The sequence below is a fragment of the Corvus kubaryi genome, unplaced genomic scaffold (genome assembly GCF_017639235.1).
Source record: "Corvus kubaryi isolate FWS band 111438036 unplaced genomic scaffold, C.kubaryi_AGA036_p1.0 71, whole genome shotgun sequence".
Classification (NCBI taxonomy): domain Eukaryota; kingdom Metazoa; phylum Chordata; class Aves; order Passeriformes; family Corvidae; genus Corvus; species Corvus kubaryi.
Window position 1 is genome coordinate 16,546,590 of NW_024582059.1, and position 22,366 is coordinate 16,568,955.

A 22,366-nucleotide genomic window follows, 5' to 3' on the forward strand; every position below is an offset into this window, starting at 1 on the left:
CAGTAATGAGTATTTTGGACCAAACCACTACACTAAATTGGTGTTTCCGCCCGGTTACAAACCGAACCCGCGACACCAAGGCAGATAGGGAAGACATCACTTACAGGCTTGAGGACACAAGCAGTTAAAATCTTATCAGTATCTTATGAAGACATTTGGCCTGGTTTAAGACCACATAGTGCCTATACCTGCGTGCGTTAGCAGGAGAAAATGTTAGCTTTGAAAACAAAGTTGTTTGGGTGAACATCAAATAAATGGGTCTGATGATGCCTTTCAGCTGAAATCCTTGATCTTGGTCTTTTCTTAAAAAGTGAGCACAAGCTTTCATGCTGCATGATGTTGAGATGTGGTGTAATGATGTGTCAACTGGACTGGGGGAGTTGGTTGGGAAGTGCTTTATTCTGTCTCATTGATGCAGGAAGTTTCTGTGTGAGTAATGGTTGAGTGGAGGATATGTGAGCAGGAATTATGCTTTTATGAGAGCTTTTCAGTGAATGCGTTATAAATTTAGAAAGTCACCTCATCTGCAGATATAGAGAAGACTGTAAATGTATTCCTGAAGTAGTAAATTGGGAAATGTGTTGCAGATTTTTGTCTTTGAATTAGTGGTTTAATGATATTTTTGAATCTGAACATAAAAGAGATAACAGAGTCTTTTAGTGTTCCCTGTAATAAGTAGAGCCAGCAAGACAGTAAGTAGCTTGATATGTTGCCTAATATTACCATAGGTTCTCCTTGGCTGATTTACTTGTGGTTTGGTGGTTGAATTTTAAAGAGTGCAAAGTTCTTTCAGATCAGCCTGTGGTGATGGTAGTGCTCATTGTAGCTTATAAATCTGCTGATTCCTTCCCTATAGTAACCTCAACACCATAGAATCACTTAAGGTTGGAAAAAAGCCTTAAGATCATGGTGTCCAACTGTTCCCCCAGTAGTGCCAGGTCCATCACTAAACAGTGTCCCCAAGTGCCACGTCTGCACATCTTTTTCAATACCTCCAGGGATGGTGACTCAACCACTTCCCAGAGTGTGCAAAGGCCGGAGGAGAAATGTGACAGGTATTGTCCACTACAAGATGCAAAAACACGTGGGCTCTTTTGTACAATGATTATCCTTCAGTTCTGGTTTTGTGTAGCACCATTGACTCCTGGGCTGGGTATAAGGATCTAAAGTGATATTGCAATGGGAGTAATGGTAAAAGCCATAGAAAAGAGGAGTTGATGCTTCTGACCATAATCAATTCCAAGCTCATACTTTTGTGATAGTACAGTGGAAAAAACACAGAGAATAGTGGTCTTATCAGTGTCTTACAGCTAATACATGATTTTATTTGTACTGTTTAGCTGCATACTGGTGTATTCAAGTTCTTGAGACATGAAGATGTCTCTTCATTGTGATCCCAATAATACTGTTTTGATTTGTGTCACTGAAATGAAATACTGTATTCCTTGACAGAGACCAACATTTGTGTGTGTATAAACCGGCGCAGTCCCATTGCAGTTCAGAGGTGTTCTCTTTGTGGGATTAATCACTAGTTTTCCTCAGAAGAGGAGAACAAATACCTGTCATTCAGAGGCAAAATGGGGTAAACAGTGTACTTGGATACGCCTAGAATTTCAGTGGTCCTGAAGGGAGTGGCAGCATTACTTTTGTCAGCCCCGATCTCTCCCGTGAATCAGAACTGATCATATGTTGTGAGTTTGGTTACTTTCATTCCAGTAACACAGTTGCATTGTGCAGACTTTTTGTGCTTAACACAAAAAGTGTGTGGCACTGCTGGCACTGCAGATTGATCCTGTTCTGTTGTAGATTCTTCAAACTGTGTCCATTAGTTCAGCCAGTGTTCTCTTCCTCAGCTGTTGTGTGCTTCGCTGATGTGCTTTGGCGTCCTGCTCCCCAGGAGGTTTTTGAAGACAACCTTTAGAGAGTTTTACAAGTGTGTTCTGTGAGAGCAATGTAGGAAAGAGCTGTCACTTTGCACTGGGAGCTATAGCTGCACTGATAGTGAAATGCACATGTCAGTATAAACAAATTTTCCCATGTTTCCCAGTGCTAATATCATCCCATACAGTGGCAACACATGGTGATTTTTAATTTTTTTTGTTTGAGGTTTTTTTTTTTTTTTTTACATTTTGGGAAGTTCTTGTTGAAATATCAGAAGTTAAACTCACAGCAAGCTTTGAACCTCCTTCATTTGTACATTGCAGGATTTTTCCCCAGCTCCCAGTTTGCAGATACATTGTGGTATTCTTTGGATTTCCTGCATGTCATTGCTCTGAAATACCAAAAACTGTGTGTATTTGGTTGCCCATTGGTCTGGTGTACATCTGAAACAGCACATTCTGCTTTGTGGTTCTGATATCTCTATGCCTTGATTCTCAAGAAAGACAGTAAATTTGCCAATTATATTTGGAATCTGGATCACCAGCATGTGAATTTTAAGGTGCTGAGAGACTCCCAATGAGTGCAGCAGAGGCTGAGCCTCTGTTCTTGACCTCCAGAATATTGAGTGGAGGTGCTAATTTAAGTTGGACAGATCTGTGTTTCTTAAGCTGATGTTATTAGAGTTTGCATATTAACACATATCCAGAGACAGTTTGCTTGCATATGGAGTGAGAGGAGAAGACCATGTCTTGCAGTGCTCTTGCAGCAAAGAACTGAGCTTGGATATGGAAGGAGATGCTGTTAAGATCATAGAGAACAGTTGCTGTGTGACCAACTATACATAACATCTGAAAAATAGGACAGATGGATTGTCTTTGAGTCATTGTTTGCTTTGATTCTTGAGCTTCTTCTATATACTACTACTATCTGTAAGTGAGAAAGAAGCAAAGAAAAGGGATGTATCCAGTAACAGTGCACAAAGGCACCTGAGGCAGGATGAAGACCCATTTTTACATGACAGAGGAAACTGAGATGTAATGTTTGGGCAAGACTTATTATTGTATCATTTTTTTTAAAAGGTCTGACATGTAGAAACTGTACAAAAAATGTTTCCCAATTTCTTTTTTTTTTTCAGTAATGTCCTTCTTCTACCTAACTGCCGAGATTCCTGGTAGGCAGGAAGTCACCACATATTTCATGTTTGTCTTCTTTTGTTTCATTTCCCTTTGCTTGTCCAGAGAAATCTAAAATTGAAAATGTAGTGGTAATCACAAATGGTATGTAATAAAATGTGCCATAGTATTCTTTCCTAGCAAAGAAATCATGTCCTCTGTCTCTAAAATACTCTGCCTATATTTCTATGTCCTTTTTTGATTCCTTTCTCCTTAAAGAACCTGTATGGTTTCCATGACTACAACAGTTAAGCAGGCAAAATCTATTCCATATTTATACTCTGCAAGTTTATGGGGGGAAAAAATAAATAAGTTTGTGAGGAAACCATCTCTGTGCAATCTGTTTTTGTGAACCCTGACAGCAATGCTCCCTTTATGTGGTCATGAATTCAGTACTGTAAAGGCAGGGTCAGGCTCATTTGAGAGAGTTGGCATCCAGGGTTTTCAGCTGGATTGATACAACTCTTTGGCATAGAGCAGGTTTGTTCATAGCTGTGGCTGGATCTGTGATCCCCTTGCCATTAAAAAATGTATCAGCTGTTTGAAAATTCTGTGTCTGCAGGGAAGTAACTGATGATTATGAAATTGAAGCTCTTTCTGTGCGTTGATTAGAAACTCCATTTAATTTACAGTATTTGCTATCAGACGGTGACATTTTATAACTCTCTTTATGGATGTCAGGTACTTCTGTTCCTACACTGTCAAAAGCTTCCTCTTGGTCACTGACAGATCTCTCTTTTCTCACGTTTGTGCTGCGTCACTACCATAATACAACTTACTGGACAGATTTTTTCAAGACTCTCGTTGGTCCTCCTGGAAAACCAGGGTTGTAATTAACTGCTGTCAGTGCATTGCAGCTGTTCCTTAACAGACTTCAGGCTCATCCTTTCATGTCATTCACCTGAAACCCTGTCCCCACTGAAATTGTTGCATCATCATCACTGATCACCATGTGTTTCACATGAGACAGATTGCACAAACCACTTCTGTTCCCTCTTAGGACCAAGGGATTTCTCCTGTGATAGGAGAATGGCTGTGGCCACATGGAATCACAGAGGTAGGGCAATAGGACAGACCACCTAAATAAAATGGCAGGCATCAAAACAAAGACACAATGGAACCAGAAAAATAAAAACTAGAGCCGGTCTGGAAGGAAATGCAGCTCAGAAAATTCAATTTTCTTTGTCAGCATGTATTGCTGATATTTATTCTCTAAGATGAATGTAGTCTACAGATTTTCACAGTGCTTTACAGAAAGCAATTTATTGTGCTTTGTCCCAAGACCCATCCTTAGACAATCATAAGAGCTGGTGACAGCCCAAAAAAATTAAACAGAAGTTGTGCAAGATAGAAAGAAAATATGAAACAAGATATTCTGTGTGAAGCCTGGGTGAAGTTTGTGAACAGTGCTAGGCATGTCTGATGTGAGATGAGTGGGAAAACTCTCCAGAATGGGCAAGAGTTGGCAATAGAGACAGACAGGAAGGGAAGCAGAAAGTAGGAAGACTCAAAGACAGGAGTCCCTTTGCGAGTGGCAAATAGGACATTGAGGGGTTGGTTTGTTTGTGGGTGTTATTTGTGTGTAGTTTTCTGGTGTTGGTTTTTTTGGTTTGGTTTGGTTTTTTTTTTAATCTTTTATTCTTTTCTGGATTCAAATACAGTGTTTTAAAATTCTGTGTACACATCTATGTCTTGAGATTTCTAGTGTTACAGGGCAACTCAAAAACCTAAGATTTTTCATTTTGTTCCTGTTTTAAAAAGGCACTTTGGCTTGTTATGCAGGTAAACCATTCTGTTTCTGTCTGCTTAGAATAGCCTTGTGGGGATTGCAGGGTTAGTTTGGGGAAACTAGAATCTGAGTGGGCATTTAGGGTTAAACTTTTTACTTTTTTTTCTCCCATGGTTATCACATTGTAGGTGAAGGCTTGCTAAGAGTACACTTTTATTCCATGGTTGAATTTTGGTATTTAATCATTTGAGAAATGCAGCAAGAAGTGTTGTGAAATAGCATTTCTTATTGAGCCAAGTGACAGCTTTTGTTCTGTTTGTCAGGCAAGCCAGCAAATCTTTTAAACTGTGATTGCAAGGAGGTTATAGTAAGATAGTATCTGGCTTCTATTCCAGTTTGTAGATCCAAAAAATAGCAGGTTTATCATGTGACTGACAATTTGAATGTGGTAGGTACTCAGCTTTTGCCAGGTGTGGAGACTCTGCCTTGGTGCCACTATTTCCCATGTCTTGTAAATTGCTGTTAAACAAGGAAACTGGACTTTTTCTGGCTTTGTTGCTTAAAAAACTTGAAAACTGTCCAAAGTTTATATTCCATGCTGAGTTCAGAGCAGTGAATGTGAGATCTCTTTGCCAAATTCAGTGTCTTATACCCATTCTCCAGATGTTGGGCAAATATCATCTTAGTATGGTTACCGGCAAATCCCGCTGAAGCTTGTTTTGCCCATGTGTTTTCTGCCACTGAGTATTGATAGACACTGCCAGCTCTGGTTCATTTTTCAGTTTTTCACCTTGCTTTGGTAAATCCTTGAGCAGACAAAGAGTGAGTAATATAGGATACTTTGGAGACCACGAGATTGTCATCTCTTACATGCTTCACGTGTAAGAGAAAGCATATTGGTCTAGAGCCCTTTTAAAGCAGAATAGAAAAGAAACCTGGCTCCTCTCACTGCCCAGGTTGAATTTCCTAGGCTGGCAGCTAACAAAGGATACTGGCAGCTAGCAGACTGTGTAGTGAGTTAGTGACAAGAGACAAGCAGGGCCAGAAAGTACGGATTTTACAGCTCTGTTCAGAAAAGTATGAAACACCTGAGTGGCTTTCAGAGCCAAGTATAAAGAATTAGCAGAGCACATGCAGATGAGAAGTATGTAAACATGCTTCATACTCAGCATCCTCATGAATATTTTAATGTCCTGGCAAACTGAACCAGCGCCCATTGAGTGGTGTGCCAGGCAATGTGTGAACTGTATAGCTGTTTCCACATTGCCTTTCCCACCGTATCCTGTATGCCCACCCTCTTTGTGAGTGAGAATGACTGTGGGAAGAGTTTTATCTTGCATCAGTATACACAACTGATAGGTGGGCTACAAAATGGCTCTTGTTAGGGCATCACCAGCTCGTGTAATTAGAAAGATAACTTTTATTGTAAATAAGTTTACTAAAAATAAGTGTTCCATCATTTTTTATCCCTGCAGCTTCTTCTACATTGTCTTATATGTGATGGCTTGAACACCTTCCTTCAGACCCTCCTATCTGAAATTCTGGCAGATAAGAGCTCTCTCAGCATGACTGAATTGTGAAATAGATTTCACAGAAAACTTTTCAGATCTAGCTGTCCTTAGAATTATGAATGAATTATGCTTCCCAGTTTATCTTTGCTGCAAAGGGCTGCTTGGCTTTGACATTTTAGGCAATGACTGTAGTACTTGAAACAGAATGAGCAATACAGATTCAAAATTGGACTGTTATGGATATGACACTGGCACTATTTAATCCTCATTGGGTGACAGTGAAGGGACTGGGTGAACTGTGGGCTTGGACTTTGTGTTTGCATGTAAGCATGTAAGCTACTGAGCCAGGTAATAGACACCCCTACCAGAGAGAAGAAGACTGAGGTACTCAACTTCTTGGCCTCAGTCTTCAGGGGCAACCTCTCTTCCCACACCTCTCCAGTGGAGGGACAGCAGGATGGGGACTGGGGGAGCAAAGTCCCTCCCACTGTAAATAAAGATCGGGTTTGTGACCACTGAGGAACCTGAATGCACGTGTCTGTGGGACCTGATGAGAGGCTTCCCAGAGCCCTGAGAGAATTGGCTGATGTAGGTGCCAAGCCACTCTCCATGACACTTGAAAAGCCGTGGCAGTCAGGTGAAGTCCCAGGTGACTGGAAAAAGGGAAACTTTGCACCCATCTTTAAACAGGGCAGGAAGGAGGACCCTGGGAACTACTGAGCTGTCAGCCCCACCTCTGTGCCTGGGAATATCATGGCACAGGTCCTCCTGGAAGCTGTGCTAAGGCACATGGAGGACAGGGAGGTGATTCAGGACAGCCAGCATGGCTTCACCAAGGCAAGTCCTGCCTGACCAAACCCATGGCCTTCTGTGATGGAGTGACTCCATCGTGAACAAGGGAAGCGTTTCACGTCACTTATCGGGATTTCTGTAAAGCCACTGACACAGTCCCCCCACAATATCCTTCTCTCTAAAATGGCAAGAGAGAGATTTGAGGGCAGGACACTTGCATCCAGAAGGTTGTGGTCAACAGCTCAGGGTCCTGATGGGCATCAGTGACAAGTGGTGCCCCTCAGGGGTCCATATTGGGACCAGGGTTATTTAATATCTTCATTAATGACGGACAAAGGGATCAAGTGCACCATCAGCAGATTTGCAGGTTTATGAGGCTTAACAAGACCAAGTGCAAAGTGCTGCACCTGGGTTTGGGCAACCCCCTGCGATCAGCACAGGCTGGGGATGAACAGATCCTGAGCAGCGCTGCCCAGAAGGACCTGGCAGTGCTGGTGGGTGAGAGGCTGGACATGACCCAGCCATGTGCACTCGGAGCCCAGGAAGTCAAACACATCCTGGGCTGCATCCAAAGCAGTGGCCAGCAGGGTGAGGGAGGGGATTCTGCCCCTCTGCTGGTCTCTGGTGAGACCAGATGTCTTTCCTGATAAAACACTGAAATGTAAAAATAGAGCCACACATTTTGAACTTTTGTCTTAAAATTCTCCTGTTTTAGTGGCACGTCTTTGAAGTTTAAGCACTACAGAATTCACTATAAATCTTGACAGCAATGCTGAATTTTCATTCAAGGACTGGGGTGATAATCCCAAACAATTCAGGCACTTCGGTCCTCTCTCATTACTTCATTCCAACACAGGATAATAGATCACATTTCTGTGCAGTGCAGGAAGGAATGTTTTGAGCCCAATCAGTAGTCTCTGCAGTGCTGAGGAAGCTCATGGGAACCCTTGGCAAATAATTTATTTATTCTGTTAGACTAGATCTGGTAATAGAAAAAAAAACGGTACCTTGTGTTGCAGCTGGGGAGGCAGCTTGATTGTATTTTATAATCGAGCTGTTTCCAGTGGCTTGCAAGAAACTGTGAGCTGATGGAAACACACACAAAAAAGCTAGAATCATAATTGGCAACAGGAAAAATGCAGCAGTCATTCATTATGAAGCTGTATTGGTCTTCTTTAGCATTAGCTCTGAATATTGTCTCAATTTCTCTGCATTTTGAGAGGAAATAGAGCTGATCCAGACTATATAGTAGCTGTTCCTGACAATAGGTTGGCAGCTCTTCAGTATGGTCAAACTGGATTTTCAGCACAAAGGGTTGATTCCAAACCTAATAAGGACAGTCAGAGGCTTTTTTGTTACAGTGGCCTTTGACTTGTACTGCTTGGGGCAAACTTTCTGCACACTGGTGCAGGTATGGAATTCTTTTCTTTTACACTAGTTTCATGGAAAACATTTGCTATATTTAAATATACTTTCTGGAGAGAAGTTGTCACTCTAAAAATAATTTTTTAATGTAATTGTTGAAGAGAGGAATGGGCACTGTTTGTATGAATGTGTGCCTTTAAAAACTTAGATGTTAGATGTCAAGAGGAGAAAAAAAAAGAATGATAAAGTCTAATTTCATTCTAAAAGTTGGACTGGTACATGAGGGCACTGTAAGGAGCAAACAAACCAAACCCACCAGAAAACGCCTGCCAGAGTACACTTAGAAAAGTTTGCTTAAAGCAAGATAACATTTTCACTCTTTTTTGTTAGAGTACTTGGCTGACAGGGGACCATAAGCAGAGAGAAGGTAAAGCACTTGAAATATTTTGTGGTTGAAGTTTCATAAACTACTTTTACAGCAATTTTGCTTGATACAGGAAAAAAATTTGGCTCTTGTTGTTTCTAAAAATGACTTCTTCAGAAATTGCATTAGTGATAGTTATCTGAAACAAGAGCTTTGAAGACAAAAAAACTGCCGTGAAAAGTATTTATATATTCATCCATCTATGCTTTCCTTTTTATCTATCTGTGCATATACATTTAGATGTGTATCTGAGCATTTCTATAAAAGGTGTTCTGCTCCATATATTGGTGGTGATTGGGTGAGGATGAGCTGTCATTAACATTCTTGTTAAGTGTGATTTTCAGGGTTGCCAGTTCTCTCCACTGATGGGGATCTCGCCACTAAATAACCACAGTGTTTCAACTACACAGATCAATGTCTTTGCTTAACAAGATCTGTTACAGCTTTCTGCCCCCTTGCTGTGCTGGGGTGAAGGAAATAAGGCAAAATGCAAATGTCAGTAACAAAACCAGGTTAGCTAGAAGGATCAAGTATTACAGATCTAAATAGCAATGATTTTTAATAAGCAGAATTGTGACTGGAGTCTTTTTGGAGGAAGGCAAAGATGACCAAAGTTTGTCTCTTTAGAAAGTAGGTGTAATATTAAGCAGCTTTTCAGACAAATGTTACCACTATATTTGTCACAATATGCATATGCAGTAATAGGGAAGGGGAGTGTTTGGTGGCCCTTAAATTTCTACAGCATTCAGTGAAGAGACTTCCTCAATATAAAAAGCTGTTTTCTGAGGTTGCCCAGAGTCTCCATTTCACAGCCCACCTTGGAAGACTGGAGGCTGGGAGCTTGCTTTCCTCTCGTGGGCTTCTGATCTGTCATCTGAGAGATAATAATAGTACTTGCATGAAGTAGTGGCTTGAGATAGGGTAAGCACCTTAAAGAGAATGTGTGTGCCCCATTCAAAGACCCTTGACCCTAAGATTACAAAAATTGTCCTTTATCATCCTAAGAACCCACCTCTAAGAGTCGACTTAAAAAGATATGTATTTTCTGTGGATTTGACAGTCTGTTCTGGGGTAGACTATAATGGAATTGATAAATGTTAAGTTTCACTGTTGATGAAAACATGGGAGGAATAATTTTAAGTGTTTACTTGCAAAGAGACTACTGAAAGAACAGCTTGGACATGAAACTAGAATGCTTTCCTTTGCTTTTTGAAATAGGTATAAAAATGAATGCCTGGTCTTTCAAGTGCATGACAACAGAGCATTGCTTATTGATTATTGCAGTCTGAGCTCACACAGAATATTAGTGATAAAAGATGACCTGGGTTCATGTAAATCTGACTGGGAGGAGTTTCATTTTTTTCCTGCCAAAGTCAGCAAAGAGCCTTGCTAAATGGCTGTATTTACATCTATCTCTTGGTAGTCATGAATTTATATTCGCTAAAATTTTTTATCTCTGCTAAATAGGTTTGTTTCAAATTATTTACAGTTTTAAAAGACATTTTTAACACTAACATTTGCCATGTCAAACTAACTGTAAAGAGCATTTATAGGGAAAGAGTTTATTTACTGCCTTTTCTGACTGAACAGCTGCAGAGACATGGTAGTAAACTTTGAGGATTTTTCTGAGCTCATGTTGCAGTAAAGCTATCATTTTGTTACAAGAGCAGGGGTAATTTAGAGTCTTTGCTATAAGACCAGGAAGTTGTATAAATTAAAAAATAAATTTACAGTTGAGCAAGAGGTGTTATGATAGAGTTTCCAGAGAAACTCTTTTAGATGCAAGTCCAGTCTCTTATTTGAGAGCTGGAGTGACTTTCACACTCAACCTTTGCATCACAGTTTGCAGACACTCATTACTCTCTCTCCCTTATTCCTGATCCCTGGAGCCACATGTTTATACAGCCACTCTTCTGCCAGTGATTAAAGTTTGTCTTAAGAAGGCTTATCATCAATACTAAACTTGGTGTTCCAAGGTAAGGATTTTGTGTAGCAAGCAGCAGAGAGAGGAGATGCATCTGGTATCTGTAATTTCATTGTAGTAAAGTGCAGAGTTGGCTGGCTGTAAACAAAAGCTTCTCTCTAGTGAACACAGAAAAAAACCATCAGGGCTATGAATTTACCCAGTGCAGTGAATTCATGCATTGACTTCTTCAAGTAGTTGGACACCTTCCATTTGATAGAAGACCATGATAGAATTGCAGTCAAGATCCTTGTGTCTCAAAGTAAATATCCTTCTACAAAGGATTACTTTAGTTGTCCATGGTATGCAAAGGACTGGGAATTGATCATAAAAGCCAAGTGTTTAAGAAGCCTTTGTTTTTCTGATTTTAGATTGGTGCTTTTGTCTGTTGCTTTGACAGAAAGAAAAAATTCAGAAAAGCAAACAGAGATCAGGAACTGAGGAAAATGTTTGCCCAGACAAACTTTTGGTGTTTCCTAACTCCTAGTCAGTAGTTTTATGATGTAGCTAATGAGATTAAAATATAAGAAAAGATTATTAAAATTATTCACAGTACTCTTACATAGCTTGGTTGAGTCTTACATAGGCTTTTCATCCTAAAAGAAGTTGGGTGATCAAGTAATATGGATTAGCTGAGAGATTTGTCTGCTGAAGTATATTTGCAGTGTATGTCCATGAACAATAGGGACAAAATATTTAACTGTTGAAAGATCCTGGTTTTTTAAATTCTTGGGCTTTGCATTTTATTTGTTTAATGCTTTCTCAATTTCATTGTAGCCTTTATGATGCCCTGTTGTGGCTGAACTAAATCAGAATGAGAGACATGATTCTGCCAGTTGCCGCAGGAGGTTGGCTTTCTGCTATATACTGTTAGGCTGTAAGTCACACATCATGTTCCTCCTAACACAAAGTTTAGTTGAGTGAAGTTCTGTGGTGGGAGGGAAATCAAATCAGGCTGGATCTTTGATAGCCTTGTCACCTAAGCTGCTGCTTGTATGGTTTAACTGGTGCATGCAATATCTTTGTTTATGCATGTGACTAGCAGGATATTAGCTGGGTCATGAAAGTTACATGCCTAATTCATGAATAGGAGAATAAAGAACACTTACCAGGTGACAGAGTGGATGATGTTGGAGAACAGCTGGTCCAACCCACCTGTTCAAAGCAGAGTCAACTAGAGCAGATTGCTCAGGACCACTGGAAGAGTCTGGCTCTATCTTCTTTACTCCTCACAGCAGATACTTAAGAACATTGATAAGATCCACCCTAAGCCTTCTCCAGGCTACACAACTCCAGCTCACTCAGCTGCTCCCTGTATGACAGATGTTCCAGTCCCTAATAATCTTCATGGCTCATCAGTGGAATTGCTCCAATCTTTATCTTTCTCATTTTGGGAAGCCTGCAGTGCAACCCAGAATTCCAGATGTGGCCATGGAAGGATGACTTCCCTAGGCCCACTCTCAAGAGTCTTCCTAAATGAGTCCTAAAAGTAATCTTTGCAAAACTCCTCATCACCTTTTGCAAACAATTATTCTTATTTGTGGGATGTATTTGGTGTGTTATTTATGCAATTGTAGTGTAAATTAAATATTTCTGATTCTTCTCTTCTTGTGTGGTTTCCCAGGCAAACATTGCCAACATTTTCTTACCTGTTTTGAACAGCTGTACATTTGTGTTGGCTTTGTGACTAAGTTTCTGATGCTTGCATGCTTTCTGCTCTGTACTTAGTTAGTTAGCCACTGTCACCAAATGTCTGCAGTAAGCAAGAGTTAGTGAGAAAAAAAATAACAGGATTCTGAATATTTATGCTTAAGAAAGCAATTTTTTAGAACGATGAGTGGTTTGGTTGATTTATATCATGGGAAAAACATTGTTGCTTTTCATGGACTAGCAGAAAACTTGTGTCATGCCTTTCCTCATTCCTGACAAAAGGAAAAACCAGGAAGAGGGTCTGAGGATGCTGTCCACTTGGAAATGTTTCTAGGACTTAGTGTGCTTTGTGGAGTTTAGAACTCAGAATTTAGAACTCAGAGTTTATGAAGTCAGATTTGAACCACCAAAATAAGTGTTTCAAATACATAGGAGGTAGCATTTATAAAAATAACTGAAGGTTGTGAAAAACATTTAAAAGTTGAAGGAGCATTTTAGGACCCCGGCTTTAAAAGTTCACTTTGCAAACAATAACGTATTTCTTCATTTTCAAAAGCTGTAACTGTGCATATGTAACAAATTTTTTCATTATCAGGAATCAGTAAAAAAACCTTGTGAAATTGGTTTTGTTTCTAGGTATGTTATTGGAATTGGATTATATGGTCTCAAAGAATGACTGAATAACTTGATTTCATTAGAAATATCATAAGGAAACTACAGACTTCATGTTGGTTAAGTGGGCAATTGTTCACTGAGCCACGTGGTGAAGGTGTTCTTAGTGGTGACAGAAAAAACAAAAGTCTTTTCTGCTGTAGCCACGCACAGAGAGTTCCTTTATGAAATACCTTATGTCTCATCTAGTTTTTATTGTATTTTTATCTGAAGTTATTTCATTTTTTCCCCCACCCCTTGAAAATAAGTGTTAATTTCCAATGGAATTGGAGTTCAGAAGTAGTGGCGCATGCTGTCTTTTGCCAGTGTGGTGCTACCTGTTTCCTTTTGATCTCTTACTTTTTTTTTTTACTAGAAACTCTTTCCTTTTTTTTTTAGTAGAAACTCTCTCCTTCTTTTGATCGAGTATTTTTCTCAGTGGAAAAAAGGAAATGGTAGACCTGAGGTTCAGGAATTTGCCATGAGAAATGCTGGATACCCTCAAAGATGCATAACCCCTGTGTTTTCATCACTGCAGTGCTGCATATGATGCTGTCCTTGACAGAAACGTGGCCATTAAGAAGCTCAGCAGACCATTTCAGAACCAAACTCATGCCAAGCGAGCTTACAGGGAGCTGGTCCTCATGAAGTGTGTGAATCATAAAAATGTAAGTTTTCAGCAGGAGAAATGGTATGTCCATTGCTTTGTTAGAACGGATATTGTTTTGTTTGGTTCCTTTTTAAAATGGAAGAAATTAGATGTAAATATATGCTCAAGGGCTGCAGCCTCTCTGGTACTACATGCCCACACGAGAGACTGAGGGTATTGCATGTGCTTATTTCAAGGCTGCGCCAAACACGGATTGTTCGAGAGTTTCCTGCTTCTTGCACCATCTACTGTATATCATTTAGTATCCATAATGAATGAAAATATTCCTATGCTGCAGCAAGAGTGTTATTCCAGGGCTGTATGTTAATTTTAACCATTATCTGTTAGAACTTTTTGACTGATACTGTATAAAAGTGCTTTTTTTTTGTAGTGAAACGTGTCGGATTCCCACACTGCATTGTAAAGGGATGTCCCAGGGATTTAATTTTCCTCCACTTCCTCGATTTCTCACTGCCATATCTGTGTGACCCTTCCTTTTCATTAGGAGTGCATTTTTCAGTTTGCAATGTTTACCCTTCCCTCAGATCTTGCAATGACTCTTTCTCCTTATGCAAAGCATAAATGAGCTTGAAAAATGTGATGTAAGGTGAGATTTTACACTTGCTCTCAATCACAAATTCACATGGAAAGAGAAGGGACTGACCCTAAAATGGCAAATGGCAGGACTTGACACTACAGTGTCCTCTGCCTCTCTTCTGGGCAGTGATTTATCCTTACATTCCCACTGTGTTGACCAGGACTGTTCCTGTGTCTTCCCTCTTGACTTGATGGAAGCCACCCTCAGTCAGACCAATGCATGGGGATTTGAAAATGCAGGAATGACAGAGAGTTTTTTAATGGACTGGAAAGATCAAAAGGCAGCAGGAGCAGCACTAATTTTAAATACGTAATTTTAAACATGTGACATGAGAGCTGCTAACAGCACCACGTGTCGGGTCAGAGCTCTCTGTACAGAGAAGTGCAAAGGAAGGAGAGGATTGTAAAGGCACCTTTGCAGAGGTAAGATTCAGTCAGAATATGTGGAGTACAGAGAAAGAATGTTGAACAATTTCTGCTAGAAAACCTAAAGAAGTGATGGAGGTGGGAAGGGAGACGTTCAGAGGTTGCCTTCATGGCAGCAATGCTGATACCTTCTACCTCTGTTACTTGCACAGAAGGAAAATGGGAAATCCAGGTCTGTGAGGTCACATTGTTTCCTCTATTCTGTTTCACACATTTTTACCATTGTCTTTCAACAGCCCAGCCTGTTTAAAATCAAGCAAACAAAAATGCAAACCGAACAAGAGAAAGGAAAAAAGGAGTTGCAGTATGCAAGATGTCTTTGCTCAGGGTGTCTCTATTTCAAAGTGCTTCTACTGGAAAGTTGTACCTCTCATGATGGAATCTGTGCATGTTTGTGCCCTCAAAGGAATCAAGGCCATGTCAGAGATAAGAAGGACTACTGTTTAATAAGATGGTCCTTGATTATTTGTCCCTTCAAATTACCATTCCTCATAAATAAGAAAATTGTGGCTGTTGCACAAATATGGTTATGCTAGATTGAGCTGAAGTTGGTCTTTGAGCCTGTAACTCCAAAACTGAGAGGAGTGTCTCACCCTTAGCACTTCACTTTGTCACTGGTTATCTTTCTTTCAGATGATTGCAAGTGCACCTAGAAGAAATCTAAGAGATCTGTGGTATTTTATTTTGAGTGTTGCCGATTTTTTACTGATCCATAAAGTGAGAAGTGTTAATACAAATAGAGCAGTGAAAAAACAATTTATCCTTTAATACACTTCAGGGCAGGTTCAACGATTATGTATATCACTTCTCTTTGTTCTTTTGTCTTACTTTGCTTTTCAGATTATCAGTTTATTAAATGTCTTCACACCACAGAAATCTCTGGAGGAGTTCCAGGATGTGTAAGTAACAGGGGCGGTAATTAAGCTAAAGTTTAGGGATGTGTGGGGTATTGTGGTGTACCTTGATTGCAATAACTCAGCAGAATACAAAGGTTATAACCCCATCTAGAAAAGGTTGTATGAGTCGAATGGATAGAAAAATATTCTGAATTCCATATTGAGAGCTCTTTTGACCATTTAGGGTGAAAAATACCAGGTTTCATATTTGTTGTGATATGACCTTTGACTGTGTAGTTGTCTGGGAGCTAGGAGTGGGTGTAGAATACAACCAGCATCTCTGTTGGAAACTTGCCCTGTTGCACAACCACTACTGTTCCTGCTATGAACTGCTGTGAATGAAATTTTAAGTATTCTGTGTTTTATATAGATGTTCTCATTTTATCTTCCTATCTCTCCCATGTTCTGTATACATTGCATGGAAATGTGTTCCTATTCTGTAGTCTGGTTACCAGCAGTAACCAAATAATTGTAATGAGAATTTTGTGAAGTCATGCAATCTTAGGAGGATTTTTGGAGGCATTTTTCATGGGGACATATTTTACCCCCTCAGACACCTCTCTTTCTCTCAGATTCCTACGTGTACTGTGGTAGCCATCCTTGCAACGGCCGAAGGCCGAGCAGTTGTGTTATTTGGTGTTTGTGGGTCTTTTGGGCTTTTACATTTCTGTTGTGCTGCCAGATTGCCCATGTAGGGTAAGGTCTCTGTCATGGGGAATGCACCAAGAAAGGGCAAATAATCCCCCAGTTTTCCTGGGATGCTAAAAGAGTGGTGTCTCTGCAGTGAGATACAAACTCCACCATGGTACTGTTGTCAGTGGGCCCAGTCTCCAGCTGTGTTACTCCCAGTCATCAGGAATAAAGCGAAGTTTGAAGCAAGAAAAGGCACTGTTACTTATTTGAGATTATGCTGTGATTTGTCTTCAACAAAAGAAAATAACCCTGTGGCTTTGCTTTTCCATTCAGCTACCTGGTAATGGAGTTAATGGATGCCAACCTGTGCCAGGTCATTCAGATGGAGCTAGACCATGAGCGAATGTCTTACCTACTGTACCAAATGCTCTGTGGAATCAAGCATCTTCACTCTGCAGGAATTATTCACAGGGTAAGGGGCCTTTGGTTTAAAACTTAAGGCATAATATGAAATGATCGTGAAGACTTTAAATGCCACTTGTCTCTCTTGTGTACTGTGGATCAAAGCCCTATCTCCCAGTACAATGAATATAAACATAAGAGCCACAGTCAGTCAGAGGATATGGAATTGGCATTTGCTATCATTTATGCATGTGCTGAAAGAAATGGAAAGATTGATGAGTCTATATTAAATGCATCCTCTCATTTTGCTTTTCCACACCAATACTGCTCCTGGTAAGGATGTGGTACCTGGCTGTGAATGTGTGATAGTTGATAGCAGAGGGGATCAGGTCATGTCACTGTGAGCAGGAGGGAATGCTCAATGGATTGAAAATACCCTGAATTGACTTCTCTGTTGAAAAGAGCTTTTACTAATTTGGGATTTCCACATTAAAAAAAAAAATGAAAAAATGTTTCCCTAAAGAAAAGAAAGGCTGATAAAATGGGTTACAAAGTAGTTGTTCTATAAAGGTCTCCTTTCTTGGCATGTCATGTGTTTAGCACAGGGTGATAGATTTGGCTTCCAGATAGTCATCCAGCAAAGGATCAGTTGAATTACTATAAATGAAGCAATAAGGTATCTCCACATGTGCCATTGGAATGTCTCTATCAGGCTCACAGCATTAAAAGAAAATAATCTAATCAAAACAGTGCTCTGATACTAATCCTTGTTTCTTGATCTGCTAAATGCAATTAATTTAACACCACTAGGCTCCTGTTATCCAGGTAGAACCCCCTATTATGCCGAGGTAGAACAGTTTTCTAGAGAAACAATAGCAAGCTTTTCCTGCCTATTTACAAGTATTTCTGATAGTAACTGGGTCAGAAGAATGAAAGAGTATTTGAAGGGTGACCTGAAGTATCAGCCTACTTTATAAAAGACAGTCACATGTTTTCTTCACTGTCTTTTGCAGGATTTAAAACCAAGTAATATTGTAGTAAAATCTGACTGCACGTTGAAGATTCTGGATTTTGGACTGGCCAGGACTGCAGGCACTAGCTTCATGATGACCCCATATGTGGTGACACGTTACTACAGAGCACCGGAGGTCATCCTGGGAATGGGCTACAAGGAGAACGGTAGGGCTGCAGTGTCACTGCACCAGCTGACCTCAAGGGCAAGGTCTGCCTCCACCACTGTATGGGAGACCCAAAGGAGGGACAGGAAACGTAACGGGAAAAGATGGGAAATGACGCCTGACTTAGAGCAGTTCCTTGCTGTTTTGAACTGCAGCTACAGAACGTATTTGGGATGCACTGCTGCTGAATTTATCAGGGTGGGATTGCAGAGCAATAAGAAACCTGTTCTGAGTTATGGCTGAAGTTAACAGCTACAGTAAGAGCTTTCTGACCAGAATATCTTTGGCTTCTGTGGCTGTGAAACAGTGTGGGAACCACTGGAATTGCTGAACAAGTGATGTGTTCTAAATTTGAGTCTGAGTCTGTGAATTACTTGAGGGAACAAGAAGTACAAGCTGAAATAGCAAAACTTAGCCCTTCCAGAATTTCTCTAAATCCAGAGTTAGATCTGAATTTCAGGAATTAATTCCTTCTTCATGATAAATTTGACAAAAGTCCCAGGTTTTGCTAACAAGTTTCATGTTGTCAAGATCTAGGTACAAATTTTGCAGTTTGAGTTTGTTTTTTTTTAGTGGAAAGTAGAATTTCAGAGAAGAGGAAAAATCTGAAACTAGAACAAAAATGAAACAAACATATAATTTGTATGTAATCTCCCTAGAAATAAATAGGATAGTGCTCTGAATAGTCTGAGAGAAAGATGTTGGTTCTTGGAAAGATTGTGAAAAGCAGGTGCTTGCTATGGAGAAGCAGGTAAGAAAGAACTCAAATTTTGCAGAAGATGAAGGGAAAGCTTTTTAAGTTGTTCTCATTTTGTAATAAAACTGAGAATTGCATCTGAGTGCCAGGTAGACCAGGTAGGAAGGGAAGAATATCCTATAACTCAGATTTTGCTGTCAAAGATGTAACTTGTCTGTTTGAGGAGACTTTTTGATGGCAAATACAGCAAACTTCAAGACCAGGAATTTATTAAAAAGTGTCCTACTTAATTTTTGTTGAGGAGGTTGGCTAACCTGCAGGAGAACTTTTACTAACAGCCAACTGCATCCTGTAAAGGGCAGTGAAACTGATTTTGGGAGCCGAATCCATGGCTTCAGCACAACTAAAAGCATAATCCCACAACATCTTCTGAAATTAGCAAGTCCCTGTACGAATTATTTGTAATATTTATGAATTTAAAGTATAAATTTTAATACAAAAGACTAAAATGTAGAGGATTATTACGCAGAGTCTACGTATAGCGAATAAGTTCTGAAAAAAGGGATAATATTCCTTAAAGTATTTTGTTTGAAATTTTTGCTAAGTGACACTTAGAACACTTTAGATAGTTCCTTAGTCAATATCCAGAGTTTCTTCTATTGTCAAATTAATTCTTTTGTTGTTTTTTTTCCCCTCCAGACATTAAGTAGATGATTACCATTATTGTTGTTATTGTCCATGAAAGGGCAGAGAGAGCATTTGCTTTTCACATGATTAAAACTGCACCAAGAAAAAGTTAGACACACTTTTGTGAAGAAGTACACAGCTGGGAAAGTTCCAATGTTTGCCACATCCAAGGGTCCTGATCAAATGCCCATTGAAGTTAACACAGGAACTTCCTTTGACTTCCCTGGGCAATGAATCTGGCTTAAGATGAATGATCTTGTCTTACTTGGACAAAGCCAAAATAAAGAGAGGAAGAAAACAAAATATCTGAAAATGAAGCTCAGCTGTCAGAGGAGCTGCTCTGCTTGGAGGCTCTGACCCAGCTCCCAAGGAAGTCAATGGAAAGGGTTGTTCTTTGCTTCCCTGCTCTGGCCTGTGCTGCCACATTACTGAAGCTCCCCTACTTTTTCCCCCTCTGACTACGTACACTGCCTGTATAAGGACTGTTCACTGCTTTCATTTTCTTTCTGCACTTGGTTGGCTAAAGATGCATAATTATCACCAGTTTGCTGCACTTCTGTGGAAGGTCCCAAAACTGTCACTATGAAGAAAACTCTCCCACTGCCTCAGGCATGCTTTTGCTGTCCCATGCCCCTGATACCTGTACCCTCCTTTTCCCAAATGGAACATTTCACCTTTATTTTGTTTTACCAAGAAATGAGTTGTTTGTTTGTTTCTTTGGTTTGTTTTGGATTGCTTTTGAAGGTCAAGAAAGGGGAAGAAAAAGAGGAGAAAACTGGTTGTGTAGGTCAAACATGACCAGAAAATGAGAATTTCAGGTTCAGAAACAACAGAGTCTTTTAAAGCATTTCAAAGCAGTTTTTCCCTCTTAATGTGGAAGACAGGGTTGTTTTTTTTGGTTTTTTTTCTGTGTGTACTGTGTCACTATCTATCCAGCCTTTTTTCTTGAAAGACTTAAAGGGCAAAAAACACCCTATCCATGTCAAGCAGAAAAAGTGACTGTGCATATTGCATTTAAGAGCTGATTGCAGGATTGGGAACAGGAAATGCTCTTAGTCTTGTTGATATTTGTCCTGGGGAGCTTTTGGTTTAGCATTTATTTTGAGTACCTACACAGTACAAAACAGAGTCCACTCAGGTCATTCTCTCCAGGTATGTAGGTACAGACAGATGCACCTAGATAGGTACCTATAGACAGGACATAAGTACAGGTTCTGAAAGAGGAGTTTTAAATAACCCTTAAGGGTGGTATTGTCCATATGGCCTTTACTTGTGTGAGCAGTTCCATTTGGAACCTCTTGTCAGCTGCTGCAGAGACTCAGAGCCGGAGGACAAAGTCTAGCAACTCTGCAAATAGGATTCGTTCCAGATTATCATTATCTGGTTTGGTTTTTGGGTTTTTCTTTGGTTTTTTTCCTGAAAAAAAAAAAAAGAGTTGTTTTTTAACCATAAATTTAGTGCATACCATGGGTCTGTGCAGTTGTTACTTGATCTTTACTTGCTAGCTCTGGACCTTTACCCAAAAAGCTGATTTAAAACTTTTTCCACTGTTGTTACTAACTGCTGTTGAGCTAACTGACACAGCTTTTATTTATTTAGTTACTTATTTTAGCCTTTGGTGAGACGTGAAAAAGAAACCCAACGAAACCACAAAACAAACTGTACTGTTCTGATCAACCTGCTCTTTTTCCCCTCCTTTAGGAGTGAAATGTCGTAGTTAACTTTGCTTTTTTTTCCTCCTTCTTCACTTCCCTGTCTCTGCTGTTCTAGTGGATATATGGTCTGTGGGATGCATTATGGGAGAAATGGTTCGCCACAAAATCCTCTTTCCAGGAAGGGACTGTATCCTTGTGCCATTTGCTGCAGCTTCACCTATTATTTGTTCCTCTCCTCCACCCCATCCCTTTTACCATAAAATGACTATACCAGGACTGTAAAGATAGAAGCAAAAAGTTGAATCCCAGAGGTATGGCTAAATGAAAATAGCGCACTACAGATACACACAAAATTAAAAATGAAAAACAGATGTACAGAATTATTTCCATCAATTAAGTTGCTCTAAAACCTGTAATCATTCCATTTTATATACTATTTATGTCATGTCAATAAGCAATATAGAAAACAAGCATTATGATGGCAAATTGGACAGCTTTATTTACTATTCTTCAAAAGAAAAATAAGAATAAAAGAAAAAAGTCCTAACTTGGCCCATCTCATTCCTGTAAATCTGTTTTTCTGCTTTTGTGTTTTGGAAATATTGACTTCATAACATTTGTGGTGACATCATAATCTTTTGCTTGCTAATGCATCATGGTTTTGGATTCATCTCAATGCTGTATGGGCTCGGTGTTGAGTCAATACAACATTTTTTTTTTTCTTTAAAACAAAATGAAGAATTTGACTCACCCAGTTTAAGGCAACCGTTTATCTACTGTGGCTTCCAAATTGGCCTGAAATCAGATTCTCTTGATTTAAAAATGGGCTTCCCTTTGCTTGCATGAGGTCTGTGTCGTCAATTAAACTGTATATCCCTCCCATCTCATTTTTCTTGTCTTGGATGATATTATTTTTACCCCTTCCAAGGTGGTGAAAGCAATATTAGAAAATGAAAACAAAAGAAGAGGTGTCTACTTAGCCCCCTGCTTATCACAGGCTAAGCCAGGCAACCTGCCCGTGCTGGCTTGGAAATGTAAGTAGTGTGTATTTTGCCCATCAGAATGAAATGAGGCAACATAACATATCTCCACTTTCGGAAACAAGAAGGCATATTGTTGTCAGCTAGTTGGCAGAAAGGCACCATGAAAATCTGGCATCCGCACCCACTGGCAGTTGGTGTGAAGAAAACCCAGCTTTCACAGACATCAGCCATGGAAACAATTTTTTTTTTGCTGACTCTTGAGTAATTCCTGTCGTGTTTGTCAGAGTTGGGTCCTCCCTGTCCAGTTTTCACAGCTCTGTCAACTTTCTCTGAGAGCTGAGCTCTGCTTGGTGGCCCAGTGAAGATGCAGTTCTATTTCTCAAACAGGGAGGTGAGGGGACAGCAGGTACCTCCTGTTTGCTGAG

General features: G+C 39.9%; 1 protein-coding gene across 8 annotated transcripts in view; it reads left to right on the forward strand.

The window, feature by feature from the left end:
- The window catches only part of MAPK10 (mitogen-activated protein kinase 10), a 148,721-nt gene that overhangs the window by 81,669 nt on the left and 44,686 nt on the right, over nucleotides 1-22,366 (forward strand). For 7 of the 8 annotated variants that reach the window (XM_042049472.1, XM_042049469.1, XM_042049473.1 and 4 more), the window contains 5 exons: nucleotides 13,677-13,806; nucleotides 15,651-15,709; nucleotides 16,673-16,811; nucleotides 17,755-17,920; nucleotides 21,074-21,145. In XM_042049472.1, the coding sequence (XP_041905406.1) occupies nucleotides 13,677-13,806; nucleotides 15,651-15,709; nucleotides 16,673-16,811; nucleotides 17,755-17,920; nucleotides 21,074-21,145 (566 nt within the window). The remainder of the gene's footprint in view (nucleotides 1-13,676; nucleotides 13,807-15,650; nucleotides 15,710-16,672; nucleotides 16,812-17,754; nucleotides 17,921-21,073; nucleotides 21,146-22,366) is intronic. The other variant, XM_042049470.1, reaches the window with a different exon arrangement.